This window comes from Geotrypetes seraphini, chromosome 1 (assembly GCF_902459505.1).
Source record: "Geotrypetes seraphini chromosome 1, aGeoSer1.1, whole genome shotgun sequence".
Taxonomy (NCBI): Eukaryota; Metazoa; Chordata; class Amphibia; order Gymnophiona; family Dermophiidae; genus Geotrypetes; species Geotrypetes seraphini.
In genome coordinates, this window is record NC_047084.1 from 548,488,648 (window position 1) to 548,507,875 (window position 19,228).

Genomic DNA, 19,228 nt, shown 5'->3' on the forward strand with positions numbered 1-19,228 from the left:
AGCTGATTGTTGCAATGTTTTAAGACCAGGAGAGTGTTCTTTCGAGCAAGATATCACTTCTAAACTATCCTCTCTGAAATAATGTCTCTGGGAAATCGAGAGAAAGCTTATTGGATGACTTAGGGTGCCTTTCCTGCCAGTCTTTGTGGAATTTAAACGAAGTTTATATGGTGTTCAAAGTCCTATCCTTTCCACTTCTAATAGGAGGTGAGTATGACATTTCTGTACAGCTTTCTGTGTAGCATACATCTACCGGTTCCCACCTTCCATACTGATAATGTAAGTTCAACACCCACTCGGTACGTTTCATCTTCTAGTTCTCCTTTGAAACATAACATATTTTTTTTCCTTGTATTAATGGTAAACTGTACAATTCTGATATCCTAGAGGAAAAAGATACAACACAGCAGTGTTCTCTGTCTGCCATTCCCTACCTCACTGATATTGCTAGATCAACTAATATATAGTTTACAAAATGGTATACTGTGTTTTAGTTATCTTTTTCATCATCCTATACTTACAATGCTGAATGAGTGATAATAAAGAGTATAAAGTATAATTTAAAAAAAAACAAAACAAAAAAAAACAAAACCGTACCCACGTCTATCACGGGTCCATTGGAGACGTCTTAATGACGTTTCAGAAACCTGCGTCTATTTTGCGCGAAGAGGTTGTAGGGGCGTCTACCGCACGCCTAAGTACCGTTTGATTGACACTTGCGTTTCCCGGACGTCTAAAGCACGCCTATGTTAGACGTACTAATAGAGAATTTACCCCTTAGTGTCTAGAATGGAAACTATTCCCCAAGTTCTGGGTTCTATGCACTAACCAGTAGGGAGGATCCATGAAGTAAAAGTTAACCAAAGGCCCACAGTGTTAGGGCAGGAAAATTTATTTTCACAGGCTCAACCTGGTTTTGTACCCAGGTCTCTCCACTCTCAGGCAGTTACACAAACCTCCAGGATACTTCTCTGGTCTGTGGTCTTACCCTCTCTCCCTTTCTAATATAACTATTTCATATTTAATAAATATTTCAAACAAAAGCAGATCTGTGTGGCTTGCAGTGGGGAGGCATTGAGGTCTGTTAGACATAAATTAACATCAGGGACTGCAGCTGTCAAAATGGAGGGAAGCATTTTTACAGAGGTGGGGGGAGGGGGAGGCCATGAAGGTCCATCAATAGTAGATTGTGGAGTCTGCAGGGGAGAATGCACTGATCTGTCAAAGCAGATCCATAGGGCTTGGTGTGTGTGTGTTGGGGGGTGCACTGAGGTCTTTCAGAGTTAAATTAACATCGGAAACCACAGCTGTCAAAATGGAGGGAAGCACATTTGGTGTGGGGGGGGGGGTAGGGAGGGGTCCACTGAGGTCCATCAAAAGTACATCATGGGGTCTTCGGGGGGTTGGGGGGGGCATTGTATTGAAATCCCAGCCTGCAGCTGCCAAATTTTTAAGGATCCGCTTCTGTTTGGAATGTTTATTATATCTGAAATAGTTATAATATACTAGTTTTTTAGCCCGTTACATTAAGGGGTGCTAGAATAGATGTGTAGACTTAGGCATTTCTTTCTTTCTATCTGTCTGTCTGTCTTTCTGTCTCTCTTCCTGTCCCCTGTCTGTCTTTCTTTCTGTCTCTCTCCCTGCCCGCTGTGTCTTTCTTTCTTTCTGTCTCTCTCCCTGTCCGCTGTGTGTCTGTCTTTCATTCTTTCTGTCTCTCCCCCCCGTCCAGCAGCACCCCTTCCCTGCTCCCCCTGTCCAGCAGTAGCCCTTCTCCCTTCCTTTTACCTCTCCCCCCTCTCCAGCAGCACCCCTTCCCTGCTCCCCCTGTCCAGTAGTAGCCCTTCTCCCTTTTACCTCTCCCCTGTCCAGCAGCACCCCTTCCCTGCTCCCTGTCCAGCATCCGCTAGGCCAGGCAGCCTCGGGGCTTTAGCTAGGCCGGCCCGCCTTGCACTTATTGAAGTGGGCTGGCCTGGCAAATGCCCCGCGGCTGCTTGATGAAACCGCGGCTGCTGTCGCTGCTGGTCCAGGGGTGATAAGAAGAGGCATCGCGGCAGCGGCGACAGAAGGCAGAAAGTCAGCTGGCGTCTGAGATCGGGGCAGGAACGTTGCTGGGGAAACCGCTGCACGCGTCGCAAACCACCGCAGGCTCCTACTGTGCACGCGGGGGCAGGGAACCACAGATCACGGCCGCATGGAGACTGAAGTTCACATGCGCGCTAAGGGTTTTATTATAGCAGATTACAAAGGTGGGCTGGGTGAGAACACGACCAAGATGTTAGCGTCACTGCCTCAAGAGCCTGGCATTCTGGGCTGAAAACCAGATTTGCAGGGGCAGATATGTAGTCTGTTAAATCAGGTCAGTGGCCTTTGCAGGAGGGAGGGGGGAGCTCTTTAAACTCCGTCTCAGTAAAAGTGTAACCTGAAACCACAGCTGTCAAAGCTGATTTTTAAGGACTTGCAGCCGCGTTTTATCTAGTCTCACCATTTTCTTTATACTCCCAACGTCGGAAACCCTTTTTAGAATACCAAGCAACTTCCTGCCAGCTCGCTACACAGTAAAATAACGTCAACTCGCAGGAGGTGCTGTTCCTCCTCCATAAGAGCCAACACTTTGTGCACCAGTGGGTGCTAAGAAGTATCCCGATATCGATTAAGCTCCTTCACTGAGTCCAGAGCGGAGTAATTCTGCTTGGCACCCATGCCTACACGGACGTGAGGGACCGCTCCCTTCGCCGAATTCTTGCAGATCGGTTCCAGGTAATCACTTTCCTGTAATGATGTGCTAAGATAGGACACAAGGAAAAGGCGGGGACGAAGGCAGCACGAGCGCGCTATGGCTCTGACGAACGCCTGGGAACGGGGGCGGGGACAGAGGGAAGCTCGCGCCCCTTCTTCCTCGTGCGTTTGGAAACTCCGCCCGTTGACTGCAGCGGTGGCTCTCCGCAGCCGGGGGGAGAATGGTCCGAGAGATCCGCGGCTGAAGCGCACGAGACGAGTCTCGGGCGAGGAAGCTCCATCTGGCACCATGAAGGAGGGCATCGATAACCCCGCGTTCACGCTGCAGGAAGGTGTTTCCAGCGGCTCTTTGCGCGGCGGTGAGCTTGGGGGCCTTAGGAAGCCAGAGGGGCCCGTAGACCCGCGACAGCGGCAGCAGCAGCCGGCCGATGAGTTTGAGGAAGGACCCTGCGGTTGGGGACGATTCACCCCCCAAGCGCTACAGTGTTGCAACAATCCCAAAGGCTATTTGGCTTTCTTCAGCCTGTTGGCTATAATGCAAGGTAATGGTTCATTCCGTTGCAGTTCAATCCTCTTCTGTTCAGACGTTTAATGGTCCTATTCACTTTGGGAATTGCATTTTTTTTGTTTTGTTTGCATTGTATTAAATACGCAAAATTATAGCTTTTCAGATGTGATATCTTGCAGAAAGCGCAATTTTGTTAAAGATGCCTGTATGGGTGGTTTTTTTTTTTTTTTTAACCTCTTTCCTTATTTTTGGTCATTTTGTGTCGCTGATGGCTTTTCTTCTAGCCTGGCAAGAACCGTGGCAGGTGCATAAAAGCACCGTGACTTCCAGAAAGACGATTCAAAAAGTTGTGTGATTATTGTAGATCAGACTGTGCTATATACTTCTCATACAAGTGGAAACGAGATTAAAACCGAAATCTTGATCGGGGATTCAGGACCCTTTCGTTTACTGGGGGGGGGGGGGGGGGGGGAAGCTCTTGACATGAGATGCATATTTGGATTAGGAACAGAATGGTGATATCGCCAAGCTCTGTACTGCTGGATATCTGTGTCATCTGTGTTGCAATTGCTTCTAATAAAAATGATTTCCCCCCCCCAAAAAAAATGGTGATATCGCAGATTCTTGCATCCGGCAGTTCTCTGAGGCCGTAATTTGATTTGTAATAGGAAGTAAGAGGCTTCACAGTTTATATGAGGCTTCCGAGAACTGCTTCTGCTCTTTTAAATAACTGTTGGGGGTAGAAAGCATGTGCAAACTTCTTGTCCCAGAACCTTTTCCTCTGGTTTTGTGGTTTTATGTTATTTTGTTGTTTCACTGCTGATATTATAGTGTAACGTGCCTGTCTTTGGACAGATTGGTGTGTGCTAGATATGACTTTGACTTGTTCTCAGCAATTTGGCAAGATCTCAATAAACATAAGCGTTAAATATCTCATTGAACTCCTGCACCAGGTCAAAAGCTGTATGAGTGTGTGTAACATGGAAACAGCAATTACACATTTGTTTGTTTAAAAGTTAATAACTCAAAATAAATCTACAAGATCAAATTCTTATATAAAATATGCATTTAAAAATATTTGAAAAGTGATCAGGACCCTGCATACAAGCTGCAAGAGAATCAGCCAGGAACCATCACTGTACTTTTACTGTTTGCATCCATCTGCCACTTTCTGTGACCTATTGTAAACCACACTATCAAAATAAAATTATGTTGAAATAATAATGACAGCGCAGAACTGGCGATTGTTATGGTGGCTGGATGAGAACAGTAAAAGTGCAGTGATGGTTCCTGGCTGATTCTCTTGCAACTTGTATGCAGGATGTCAGGGTTCTGAACACTTTTCACATATTTTAAATGCATAATTTATATAAGAATTTAATCCTGTATATTTATTTTCTTTTGAGTTTGTAGTTTGTGGGATTTTAACATTAATACTCCTGTGTTTCATTGGTTACAAATTAATAATTTTACTAGTAGGGAGAAAATCACTAAGATTCTGTGATGAAAATAATAGTGTTCTTTATTAAATCACAGCTCTTTATTATGTTTTTAGCTATCAAGCCAATATATTAAAATCAAACATCTATCATTCCCAACAAATTAATAAGCCATATAGTTTTGTAGCATCCTAGAGAATTTGTAAGTTAATTTGTATAAGAATTACAGTATCAGAGCAGTAGTAGCATAGAGAGGAGCTCTAAAGGCTTAAGGTAAGTGTTCAGTTACATGATATATACTGTGGGGAAGGAGATAACCACAAAACGCCACAGTGCACACAGGCAAGCCAAAGCAAAACACAGTGGGGATGACCAGGCAAATGAGGAAGAGGAGGAAACCAGGTTCATGAAAGTGACCTTTTATTAATATACAGTACCATCAATCTCGGACCATCAAGTACATAGCCATGCTTGAAATTGGAGTAGTCTCTCCAGGTTACTTCTCCAATGCAAAAAAGATGTTGTTGATATAGTGTTTATAGAATCGAATCTTTGTACTAAAAGGATGATCCTTCAAAAAGATTTGCTCACTGGACACACAAGTTGGTAATGTTTAGTTTCATGGATTTGCCCGTGGCTGTAATTTATATTCTGCCGGAAAAATTTCTTCTGAAAGCAGAAATAGTTCCGAGTCAATGCAATAGTGGTCATAGTGAGGATGAAGTGATCAGGTATCCTGCGGTGACTGGTTCTTTTTTTTTAACATGTTCTTAATTACTGTTAAAGCCTCTGAGAATCTATATCAAGTGTGAATAGATAAAGATATTGAGAGCACCATCAAAACTGGTTAACCATCGGGGATGCATCTCTGACATACAATTCTATATATAGTACAAAAGGTCTTAAGAAAAAGTCCAAAAAGATAGACAATGGTTCTAAAACTGAACTATTCTCAAAAATTATGGGTCTACCAGATGGATCTGTGAGGGACTTATGAACCTTAGGTAAAATATAAATGGTGGTTGTGATGGGATCTTTTACTGTTAGAAAATCTTTTTCTTTAAGTGTGATATGTGCTGCTTTGTAAGCAAAGTCATTCCTGTGGGATTATTCCTTAAGAGAGCATAATACTCCGTATCATGAATTTGTCTTTTGAATTCTCTTATATATTTATATTTCTTTCTGTCTATAATCGGAATCCTACCACTTTTATCTCATGATTCTGAAAGAGAAATAATTCCAGATAGGTTCTACCTGGCCTTCCTGATTTTTACCAACAGAGAAATCCACTTGTCTGGCAGTATTTTTTTTTTTTTTTAAAAGGCAATTAAAGTGGATAAGTCAACACTTGTCTGAAGAACTTTATACTTAATGTTAAGAACAAATTAAAGACCTTTTTAAGGGCTTTAACTTCTGAGACAGAAAGAGAAATATCTGCTAAACTAGTAATCTGAATGTTAGTTACCACTGATTTTTGAGGAGGTAGTCTCTGCTTTCTGGTTTGTTTTGGATTGATCACTTGGCTAAATTCTTTGCATATGTACTTTGAGGTACATAATTTACAAAGCCATGGTAGTCAGTCCCATTGCAGCAAATGTGACTCAGCCCATAGGAATTGAATGGGCTGCATGGCATTTGCCATACACGACTTGTTACCATGGCTTTGTAAAAGGGGCCCTTAATGACATTCTCAGTCATCGCCAAAATCAGACTCATAAGTTATGTGGAGGAGACATTCTTTCAAACAAGCCAAGTCAAAATTGGGACATCCTTCTTGTAAAAAAAAAAAAAAAAAAAGGTCCATCTCATAGCAATTTTCAAAAGGGAAAGACGTCCAGATATTATAATGCCTCTGTATAAATTCATATTGCAACCCCACCTTGAGTATTGCTTTCAATTCTGGTTGCTCTAAGTTAAATATAACAGGATTTAGAAAAGGCTTAAAGAAGGGTGACCAAAATGATAAAAGGGATGGAAATCCTCTCGTATGAGGAAAGGATAAAGAGGTTAGGATTATTCAGCTTGGAAAGGAGATGGCTAGTGGGGGAGGGGTGGGGATATGATAGAAGTCTATAAAATCCAGAGTGGTGTAGAATGGGTAAAAGTGAATCACTAATTTTACTCTTTCAAAAATTATCAAGACTAGGGGATACTCCATGATGTTATAGTGAAATACCTTTATAATAGTGGGGAAGCAAAACCAATGCCTGGCGGACGTCTGTGGTCTGTGTCCTGTGTCTGAGGCTCAGCTGGAGTAGGCTGTGATGGCAATTCTGGTAGCTGAGAAGTAGGACCCATGCAAGGCAGACTCTTTTTTGTGGTTTGAGCCCTGAAAATGACAAGGATGTATCGGGAGCAAGTATGAATATTTTATACCACATTCATATGCATGAATGCAGGTCTTGTATATCTCACTAGGATAGGGGAAGACATTTTATAGTAGAACTTAGCAAGTAAAATCTAATACCATTGGATTATTGGTTCAACATTGACTTGATAACGAATATGACTGTTGGGCAGATTAGATGGACCACACAGATCTTTATTTGCTATCTAGATAAAAAATGTCCCTTTTATAGATATGGATGTTTCTTTCCATTCGAAAATTGCTGTTGGGCATCCTACTTTTAGACTCTCTAAAGTCTTGCCAAAAGCATGCCCACAACACAACCCCATGCTTTTTGGATGATCCTCAATGTGAAACATCTAAATTCTGACTTTCCAAAACCAGGATTTGAATGTTTTAGCAGCTGAATGTTTTAAGCTTTTTGAGGTGTCCTGCTCTGAAAATGAGAGCCATGAACTATTAGCTGGTACCTGGTGAAATTCACTAGAGGATGACTTCTGTCTTCGCCACTGCTGCTGTCTGATCAGTGTCATCCCTCCCCTATTCCTAAGCCAGCAAGCTGACTCTACAGCACTACCTGACCACCAGCCTCAGCAGTGAAACCGTGTTGGCTGCATTTGCAGGGAATGATTAATCCTTTATTGGACACCAGACAAGCACATTGAGCACCAGCCATAAAATATATTCTAAATTTCCCTCATCTTCTCATGCTCATTTCATTCGTTCTCTATTCCCCTCAGCATCATTTACTTCCAACATACCTTCCCTTATCTGATTCTGTTGAGCAGTGCTTACCTACTGCTGCCTCTTCCTCTCTGCAGTTAAACTGTGAGGGCCTTTCAGGTTACATGGCCCCCACGTGCTTCTGACTTCAAACCAAAAGAGCAGAGAAGGCAGCAGCAACAGGAAAGAAGTGATGCCCACTGACTCCGTTTAGCTGGACAATGCAGGGGTTTTTGTAGAGAGTGGCATCTCTGACCACTCACCCCCCCCCCCCTAGTTGGGGGTGCTAAAACCATCACAAGTAACTCCTGTTTGGACAAAGTGAAGGCATATGCTTAATATTGGGATGGAGGAGGCATTACAGCATCCACAGAGCTGGCATCTATGCCTCCACCACATCTTTTTCTCTGCAAGATGGTGGCTATATGGCACACATGGCCTGAGCATACCTGTTGAAAACCAGAGTTAGCATATCTGATGAGGTCTACTGAAATTGTATGAGTGGAAGGCATATGTATGTGCCTTAATCTTACCCATGGCACCTGTGGAACCTGTTATCATAAGGGGACTAATGAAGTCTTCTGAGGCACACCCTGCAATTCCTGGCAGACATCATTAAGTATTTTATATATAGAAAAAGATGATGATAATGAAACATCTATCTATCACAATGACAGTAGAATAAATATTAATTACGTAATTAGATTTCCGTGCTGCCCCAGTTTCATTTGCATGTGAAACATATTCTATCAGTGATTAACATCTATGGATGTGTGTTCTTTCCAACTAGATACTATTAATCGGAGGACTAAAGGCAAAAGAAAATCTGGCAGATAAGAATCCTTTTTATAGCTAACTAACGATTGCCAGATAAATCAGATAACTGTACACAAGTTTCTGTTTCTTCAGTTCACTATTTGCAGCTTTTCAGAACCAGGTAGCTTCCCCTCGCTTAATCTTGCTGGTGCCACTGCCTCAGATTATGATCATCTGCTTACGGTTGCATGCCTGTAATTTTTGTTAGCATCACACGGAACATACTTAAGGGGGCATTCATCAAGAGGTGCTAACAGATTTAGTGTACACTAAATGCTAAGATGCCCATAAGAATATAATGGCTGCCTTAGTGTTTTAGCCCATACCAATCATTAGCACCCCTTGATGAATTCCCCCCTTAGTATCCCTCCATCCCTGTGGAGACTTTTTTTTATGGTATCTATAGTGGTAGTAGTGGAGAGAACAGTCCTATCCTAAAAGGGATATAGAAAGAGAAGAGAGTGCATTGTGTGAAACATATATTCTGTGGCTATCCTTTAAAAGCCATGCACTGCTGGCCTGAAAATTCTGATATTCATACTGGCCTTTGTGGTGGTGTAGGGTAATTGGTACTATAAGACAATTAGCTTGTAGCGGTTTGGCTTACTCGTTCGTGTCTAGAGGGAATAGCACCCATTACAAAAACTAAGATCCAAACTTTCTGGTTGTCTTTGCCAACAGATCAGGAGGAACAAATTGGTAAATACAGTCTTTATTACCAAAATAGAGAAATGCATAGAAACATGTATTACTTGCATAAAATACACTACTGATTATCTAACTAAATATCATTACATAAATCATTGGTAGATACCGATGTACCTTCAGCACCAGAACTAAATATATTGCACACAATATATAAAAACTATGATCCCCTAGAGATAAACATCTATGATTCACACATGGCTAAATCACCTTCCTCGCACATGCACAAAAGGCATTTCTAAACTAAACCCCAAGTGAACTGTAAAAGGAATTCCTGTTCACAGCTGGATCCCCGGGGTGCAATCCACAAGATAGCTGGACTGTCTCGTCCAGGGTAATTAGTCAGAGGCAGACCCCAGTTCTCTGGGCAGTTGCAGAATTTCAGCACGGGGAAAGAAGCCATAGGTCTTAAGATAGAATCGGCCTGAGCTGTCAGCTGATAGTTTAGGCAATTCAGAGAAAAAGCTTACAAGTCCCCGTAAAGACAGGTGTCCTCTTTTACAAGGAACAGCAATCTTAGGTCTGGTATGGCAAACACCGCTACTTCAGCTTTCATCCTCCTGCACAATCTTGTATGTTGCTCTTCCAGGCACCAACCGTGTACTATCCTCTTTCTTTCTTTGTCTTCCTTTTTAAAGTGTTTTTCCCCTTCTTCCCAGGCATACTCAGAGAGGACTTTCAGGGGTAACTTTTGGGTCAGACAGCTCCAGCCATAAAGCCTTCTGGAAAGTATCAGATGTAACACAGATCATCCAATAGATAAGACTTGGGGGTGCCAGATATCACAGTTCTGCAGATTTAGTCCTTTTCCCACACATTTCATTGGGGAAAGTAAAGGGATCCAGTGTTTGTGTTGATACAAGGTGACCTTGGCTTCACATACACAGCTTGCAGAAATCCCAAGATGCTTTAAGAGTGAGAGAAAATGGTGTTTGCTACTCAGGCCCAACACAAAATAGAGGTGTAGAAAAAGCCCTACAGTAGATTTGCAAATAATTTTTTCTTTATGGTTATAAAACATCTGAGGATTAATTTTTCTTGTTTCATTTCACATGAACCCCAATCGCACAATTTGCCTCACTTTCCTGGTCAACCGATTCTAGTGCCTGTCACAAAGAGTCATAGTGGCATGTAGATTATGAAATGTAAACAAGAATATACACATATTCATTGCAGATATCCTGACATCTTGACTGACTGTGGAATCACCAGTATAGATGTTAGAAGCCTAGTTTAATCTGTTGAAGTCCTTTTATAGAAGTTGCAAACTGAAGGCTTTTTTTCCCTAGGTAGTTTTTATTTGTTTAGTAAAGGTAAAGAAGCCTTAATACTTCAGTTTGATTTAAGTAGTGCATTCGATCTTATAGATCATGAGAAATTGCTTAGTTGTTTAGAAGCAGTTGGTATTTCTGGTGAAGTACTTCAATGGTTTTGAGGATTTTTGTTTCTATACTCCTACCAAGTTCAAATGGGTGATACATTTTCTAGTAAGTGGAGTAATCCTTGTGGTATTCCCCAGGCTTCTTTGGGATCTAGATTAACTACCTTGGGAACAGAATTATATAGTTATGCAGATGGCATAACCATTGTGATTCCAATTCCCGCTTCACCATTTCAATCTACAGTATAGATCTATTTGCAGTTGGGGAGTGGATGGCAGAGTTTAAGTTGAAGCTTAATTCAGATAGGCTAGCCCTATTAAGATTAATGAAGGAATTTTGAAATTGAACAGAATCTCATATCCTATTAATTCCACCATCAAAATTCTGGGGGGTTTACCTGGATCATAATTTATCAGTGGGTACTCAGATGCTATAGTCCACAAAAGATTCTTTATGTTAACTTCCTGTATCTTCTCCTCCTCTCTCCCCTCCTACCTATCCACCTCCCTACTCTCTCCCCTCTCCCCTTTCTTTAATTCGGAATGGGAAAATGGTAAATTTATTACAGTTACAACAATCATTTGGCATATCAAAGTCTCAAGGTTATAAATGGTTACAATTGAAGCAGTCCATTCAGAAGGGGTTCCCTGACTGGCTTAACTTAAAAGATCAGTACAGCTTGCTGGGTCTATGTTTCCAGACAGATTTTCAAGGGCATCAGGCCACCAAATGGTATAAATTAATATCTGAATATTTGGCAAAAAAACTTAACACAAGTTTAAGTGACATTTGGAGTATAGAAACAAAACAGCATATTTCTGCTATGCAATGGCCACGGATTTGGACTTGGACTTGGAGAATGAGATGTACAGCGTCAGCATCTATGAGACAAACCTGGGGTTTCTTTTACTAAGGTGCGCTAGCGTTTTTAGCATGCGCTAACCACGCACTAAATGTAAAATACTAACACAAGCTGTATGGAGACGTTAGCGTTTAGCACGTGCGGTATTGTAGCACGCAATAAGCGTGCACTAAAACCGCTAGCGCACCTTAGTAAAAGGATCCTTTGGGTTTTTTTTGGTTATATAGAATTTTTTGGACACCTGTTTGTTTACAAAAGTTGGATAATTTCTCAAGTCTAATAGATTCTGGCACTGTCGTCTTGAAGTAGGGATGAACACTGGATCACTTGTTGTTTTATTGGCCCTTGATATTCAATTTTGGGAAAAATTAATATGGTACTCGGTGTCTCTATACCATTGTTTTATGACGTGGTTCTATTTAGATTGTTGAAATCTAAGAGTCCAATAGACACGCATAAAAGTAGACGTTTTCTGATTATGACGGGAGTGGCCATGCAATTAATAACCAGAAACTGGAAAAACGAGAATAGATTAAATTTTTCTTTTTGATGGGAAACACTTTGTTTGCATTATAGGTATGAAAGAATGAATGCAGAACAATTGGGAAATAAGAAAAGGTTTAAAGAAACATGCGGTCCACTGGAAGCATTTGTTAAACAGAAAATTGATTCAATAGATTAAATCCTTAATTCCTAGATGATTTCTACACACATCCAGATAGAGAGGGAGGGAGGGAAAGGGGAGGGGAATTGTTTTAACATTTGTTTGAATAGAAGTGCTGGTATTTGTTTGCACTTTTTATAAGTTTTGAAAATTAATGAAAATTTTGAAAAAAAAAAAAAAAGAAACATTTTTTTTGATGGCTCTTCTCTTTTTAGGGGACAATTTTTAACTATCAGAAATATATGGCCTTTTTTTACAAAGCCGCGCTAGCAGCTGCCACGCGGCAACAGCCCCGTAGCCCTTTAAATCTCTATGGGCTTCAGGGCCGTAAGCGCAGCGGCAGCTTTGCAAAAGAGGCCGATAGTTTTCTCGTGGACTTTGCACTAGTTTTCAAAGAGAGAATTGCCATAGATATGAAACAGCTGTTTTCACTTGCTTTTTGTATTGGTAGATTTTATTTGAAAAATGGTATACTTCTTAATGCATCTGAAAGTATTTATATTGTTGATAGGGGATATGTACTTTAAGCAAGATCGAGGAAAGGAAATCTTCAAAAATAGTCTGCTTTTTGTTGATCATAGTACCTATTATATTTGTGATAAAGGGGTCCTTTTACTAAGGTGCGCTAGCTAATTTAGCACGTGCTAAACACTAACGCGTCCATAGAATACAATGGAAGCGTTAGCATTTAGCACGCGCTAATATTTAGTGCTCGCCAAATCAGCTAGTGTGCCTTAGTAAAAGGACTCCATAGTTAGCCCATAAAAATGTTGCACACTTTGCACAGGAACTTAATACCAAGATTTGCACTAATCCAAAAAATTTCAGTCCCCTGACAGATTTTGTTGGGCTTCAGCTCCAGGACAAAGTGACTGTTTTATGTTATCTGGAGCATGACATTCTGAAGATGACCTCCATTCAGCTGCCTGTAAGCCTCGAACCAATAGAGATCCAGCCCCAAAATTTTGCATGGTTTTGTTTGAGCCCTAGAGAACATCAACATAAAATTTTGTTCAATTTGTTGGAGGTCTTGCATTGATGATCTTCAAAATTGGTCTACTTGATGTGGAATAACCCATGAACATTATAAAAAAATGCATAGAAAAAGAGGTCAGATTTTTTTTTCTTTTTAATAGGAGGATTTTATCCTCCTCCTTTGCCCATGATTGTAGTGTATTTGTTTCTCCAGTGCAATTATAAGTGCCTATGTTCTACACATTCTTAATCTCAGCCTAATGGCCAAGGGACCACTCTTGGTTCACATCTCAGACCTTAATTTTAATCCTAAAGAGTCAGGGAACAAACTCCCTAGATAAGTTGATAATGGTATACTTAAAGGCTGGATGCACAGCTGGAAATGGTAAAAAAATGGCTTGTTTTTTTAATCGGGAGATTACACTTTTAGCAAGATAGAAGTGACTATTGGAAAACTTAATTTCCATCACTAAACAAAGTCATAGCCTTTGTAGTTCAAAAATCAGGCCCCTAGATGCCGAAACCCAAAGAAAGCAAAGAGCTTGCACCTGCTAACATCAGCAAGGGTATTCCCTCTCCTCCCAACTCTGCCCTTCCATTCCCAACTTTCCTCAGTTTCTGCTCAGTGGATTTATAGACTCTGTAGAATAATTTTGGTAATGCATATTTACAGATTCAGCAAGTGCTAATTCATGTTTCCATTCTGAGCTAAGTAAACTAATCATATATTTTGGAAAATTCTGTAGTATTTGAGGAGAAAATGAGAGAAGTTTCAATCAGTTTAACTGTACTGCAGGTAGCCATTTGTCTGCTAAATCAAGACTACAGAAAACTGAAAGGGTTTGGCAGCAAATTACTAATGCTGAGTATGTCTTGTTTGTAAAATCTTTCCTGGAGTTTGCCACTCTTAGATGCAAAATATTGGGCCTGATAGACATGTGGCCTGATCAGGTTAGACAGCAATTCTGGCTGTTTGGAAGTATATTTCTTCAGAGATTTTATTCAATGAAATTACCTTCCTTATTATTGTATAATTGTTAACCATGGTTAAAGAATGGATTTCTTTCTTCTCTAGTTCCACATAATGGATTATATTGTTCTCTGGTTTCCTCTTTGTGACAGTTGTTAATAGTTGGTTGCCTGTTGACATTTACCTCTGTTGTCAAACCCCCTTTTATATTCAAACAAAGAGATCGTAATCCAAAACAGTCTTGATGCCGTCTGCCTAACAGACTTTGGCCCCGATTCACAAAATGGCCTATCACATGTTTATCCCGTTGATCATCCATTTTCCGATCCGGCTATGCAAATTAGTAAAACCCCATGCAAAATAGCCAAGCGATTGATTCACTTACATTTGCTTGGCTATTTTGCATTGGGTTTTACGATCCTAAAACCTGACTGCCTGTTTTGGGTTGGGTTTTTTTTTCCATTTTTTTTTTTGCAATGGCACAAATATTTTGCATGCAAAATATCTGCCCAATAAAAAACCAAAAAGAAAAAAAATCGCCTCCTGACAGCGCCCCCCTCGACAAAGCGCTCCCTCCCTCCCCCCTCCCCAAACCCCCAAAAATGACAGGAGGGATGCCTACTCCCTCCTGCCACCAGATGCTCCTCCCTGAATGAATATAGCAGGAGGGATGCCCACTTTCTCCTGTCACCAGACGTCCTCCACCGCCAATTTTAAATATAGCAATAGGGATGCCCACTCTCCCCCTCAGCTGAACCCCCCCCAATAAACTTAGATATGGCAGGGGGGATGCCCCCCATCATTTACTCCATTGGCCCTCCCGTACCTTTAAGTCGGGAGCAGGAGGGGTGCCCAGTCAGACCCTTCTATTCCTCTGGCCTGCTCCTGCGCAATGTGGGTCTTAGGCCTCTCCCCGGTGCATCATGTGATGCTTGGGGAGGAGCCTAAGGCCCTGATTGTCTCAGGCGCCTTGGGCTCTTCCCTTTTGTGCCTTGGGCTCCTCCCTAGGGGGTCTGTGGTGCTAGCAGTCAATAAAAAGTCATACCTCTGCATTGGAGCAGTCCCATCCCCAACTTCCAAGAAAATGGCAAAGAAAATAGAAAGGAAAGTAGAAATCCCGCAGGCCCTCTGGTACTATGCAAGAAAGAATTGTGCAGGCAAAGAAAACCAGTGACCATAAGCACAGAATACATTGAGGAAACAATTTCCAAGCAGGAGCTTATCTAAGACTATCTTACAAAGTTCAAATCTTTCATTGGTCCTTCAATGGGTAGAAGGATTGGCAGGAGGTGCATTAACAGCATCCAGAAATTTCTGCGCGGCATTGCGGTCTTGGAGGAGGGTCATTTTGCCATCCCTTTAGATCTGGCGATTAGCAGGGTATACCAGCGCAAAACGGACTCCTTTCTTATCGAGGGCTGTGCAGATTGGGGCCATTTTATGTCATAAAAGAGCTGACTTGCTAGAATAGTCATTAAATAGAAGTAGACGGCACCCTTCATATTCCAGTGCATCTAGCTTTCGATAGGCATGCAAGATCTGCTCTTTATCTCTCCAATTCAGATATCGGGCAATTGCAAATCTGCGCATATCTCCCTCTGTCTGGGGGCCGATGTGGTGGACGCGTTCACAGACAAAACTGGCAAACCTGTTAAGCCCAGCTGCTCAGGTAAACAGGAATGGAAGAACTTGTATAGGTCACTGTTCTTCACAGATTCTGGAAGATCCACCACTCTAATTATTCCTCTGCTGACGATTTTCTTGATCTTCCAGCTGTTCTGTGAGGTGGGAAACCTGTTTTTGAAGAAAGCCGATCTGAGTATTCATTTGTTGTGCGTTGCCTTCCCGTACCAACACTCTGCGTGCCAAGTTCAGATAAACTTGACTCTCAATCTCAGAGACTATCATTAATTCCCTCCACCGCTGATTGCAGTTTGTTTATCCGATCTTCCAAAGCCGTGGAAACCATGCAGGACACCACCTGCACCCAGGCGCTCATATTTGCAGGTTCTGGAAGAGGGCCCTCTGCCATCTTGGTAATAGGTAGTTTTTCCTTATGAGTAGATTTAAGGGTTTTTCAGGCAATCCCTTTGCTACACTCCACAGAAAATGCACCCCAGGATGCCCCTTGCAAATCCGCTCCTCTCGGGCGCAGAATTTCCAGACTTCAAGTTGATTCAACAGGGAAAACGGATATTAATATCCAAGAGTCCACGGAGCCCAAGTGAAGCATGTCTCATCAGGTAGTGTGGATCACATGACCCCCCCCTAAACTTCTTGAAGGTTTTGCAATTAACATATGTTAACGGCAGAAGCTTAACTGTTGTAGCTGCAAAACTGCTATGGTAATAGCAGAAAGCATTCCTAGCACTTGTGCCACTGATTTATTTATTTATTCATTCAATTTTCTATACCGTTCTCCCAAGGGAGCTCAGAACGGTTTTACATGAATTTATTCAGGTACTCAAGCATTTTCCCTGTTTGTCTCAGTGGGCTCGCAATCTATCTAATGTACCTGGGGCAATGGGGGGTATTAAGGGCTAGATTCACAAAGCAAACCGATCATGTACCGATCGGTTTGCGACCCCTTTACTATCAAATTTCCCTCCGGCCCCATTCACTAACCTCTCCAGTGATCCGCTTCGAATCCGTGCATGCAAATGAGGAGAAACGCATGCAAAGTAGGCAGGGACGTAATTCACAACACACATTTCACAATCTGACTGGGCTGGCCGGTCAACTCCAGAAGCGACTGCTGGGGACCAGTCGCAGACCTTCTTTTCCCACTCTCAAGCGCCGCCCTGCTCTCTGCTGCCCCGATCTCGCTGTTTCGGGGGCTGCAGAAGCCGAAGTCCAAAAAGAAACTGCTAAGCCCAGAAAAGTGAACTCCATCTTTTAGCCTACAATCCAGGACTTTCCCTGCTTCAGCTGCCTTCTTCTTTACTCCAGTTCCCAGTTCATTAATTTTATTGAATATTATAAGTAATATACAGAAAGCAGTTCAAATACATAAAAATTGAATAAGAACTAGTGATGTAGAAACAAAAGAAACCATAATTGCTGTTATTTGCATATAGTAGATTAGTAAGAAGAATTCAGAGTATTTGAAACTGCTAAGAAAAGAAATAGAAAGGATAGAAAAGCAGAGAAGATGAATTGAAATAAAAAAGAAAAAAGAGAGATAAAGAAAGAGAGAGAGGCAGAAGTGTCTACAAGGCAGAATGAACATATGAATCTAAGAATGACCAAGGTGATTTATTTCGCACCAAATTTGTAGATAAACGAGATATCGTGTTCTTTTCATATGCATATGATTCGAATTTGTGGTACATGCTCAATGAGTTCCACCAAAAGGTGTAGTCTAGTAGTGTGGGTGACTTCCAATTTTTCAAAATGTGCATAAGAGCTGTCACAATCATGGTGTCAATAAGTTTAGGAGGACAGTTTGATAGTGTGAAACAAGGGTGTTGAGAACGAAGGATTATAATGTCTATGGAAATAGCTTCTGAACATTTGGTAATAGATTTTATGGTGTCCCAGATACGAATCCAAAAGGAATGAACCATAGTGCAGTGAAGAAGCATGAACTCCTTTGCCTGCAAGACACTCCAATATCTTCTTTTCTTCTATTTAACTTTCACGGATTCTGTCTTCTACCCTGCATAATTTCCATACTATAGCGATCTCGTGCTGCCTTCCATGCAGCCGCAGTGCAGCCCCGCTTTAAACCTGCGGGCTCGCACTGCACGGAAGGCAGCAGAGAGTAGGAGAGTCTGTGTGGCAAGATTGCCTTTAAGGGGGGAGCAGGAGAGCCAGCCCGTGAGAAGAAAAAGGTTAAAAAAAAAAAGGTTGCTTCTCGATCGGGCATGCGCAGACCATCTTCAGATGCGCGCGGATCGCACAACAGCGACCCGTGCAGGCAGATGGGGGGTGTTCTCTGATCACCGTCATCTGCATATTTTTATTTCCTGAATTCGTTGGACCCGATCGGGCAGGTTAGTGAATCTGGGCCTAAGTGACTTACCCAGGGTCACAAGGAGCAGCATGGGTTTGAACCCACAATCTCAGGGTGCTAAGAACATAAGAATTGCCACTGCTGAGTCAGACCAGTGGTCCATCTTGCCCAGCAGTCCGCTCACGCAGCGGCCCCCAGGTCAAAGACCAGTGCTCTAAATGAGTCCAGCCTCACATATGTATGTCCCAGTTTAGCAGGAACTTGTCCAGTTTAGTCTTGTCCAAGTAGGTTGGAGACTTGAAACCCTGGAGGGTGTTTTCCCCTACAACAGACTCCGGAAGAGTGTTCCAGCTCTCCACCACTCTCTGGGTGAAGAAGAACTTCCTTACTTTTATGCCTATGGCCAGGCCAGGGCATAGCATAATCTGTGAATTTCCGTGTCTGCTTCAATTCTTGTTTTTTTTAACTCCCTGTATCTGTTCCAGCTTTAATGAGAGCATACTACAAGAGTTTTCTAGGCTGTTTTTATCTTGTTATCGAGAAAGGATTCTCATAGTACTGTGAACATTCCAGTTGTAAGGGCTGTGAGATAAGTGGGACAAGTGAGATAAGTGGAGGAACCGCAGTGTATGTGTGCGAGAACAATTTAATTCAGCATTTTTTTATGCTATATAACAGTGTTCTTCAACCTATTGATACCTATGGACCGGCGGAAATAAAATAATTATTTTTTGGACCGGCACCTGTCCGTGGACTGGCAGTTGAACACTGGGCTAAGTCATGGGCCAGACCCCGCCCATCTCCACCCACTCTCCACCCCAGACCCCGCACCCATAATAGCACTAATTGTAACACTATTTTTTCCATTCATTATTCATATATATACACACACACACTATAACAACACATAATAGTTAACCACAAAATTAAACTACACAAAGCACACTGTATGCTTCTCAATATTCATTCCTACCAGAACACAGATAACCCCATGCAAATACGGGACCAAAAACTAAAAGTACTAATATATACAAAACAAACCCTAAGGTGCAAGACCCTGCATGCAGTACAACCCCAGAGGAAAAGAGACATTTCTTCCTGAACAGATAGCAGATGTAAATCAATCACTAAATTCAAAAAATAAAA

The 19,228-nt window shown here is 41.8% G+C and overlaps 1 protein-coding gene across 2 annotated transcripts in view; it reads left to right on the plus strand.

Annotated features, from left to right (window-relative positions):
- The first annotated feature begins 2,526 nt into the window (after positions 1-2,526).
- SLCO4C1 (solute carrier organic anion transporter family member 4C1) overlaps positions 2,527-19,228 on the plus strand; it is a 154,559-nt gene continuing 137,857 nt past the window's right edge. The window contains exon 1 of one of the 2 annotated variants that reach the window (XM_033929185.1): positions 2,527-3,278. In XM_033929185.1, the coding sequence (XP_033785076.1) occupies positions 2,834-3,278 (445 nt within the window). In that variant the 5' untranslated portion in view covers positions 2,527-2,833. The remainder of the gene's footprint in view (positions 3,279-19,228) is intronic. The other variant, XM_033929186.1, reaches the window with a different exon arrangement.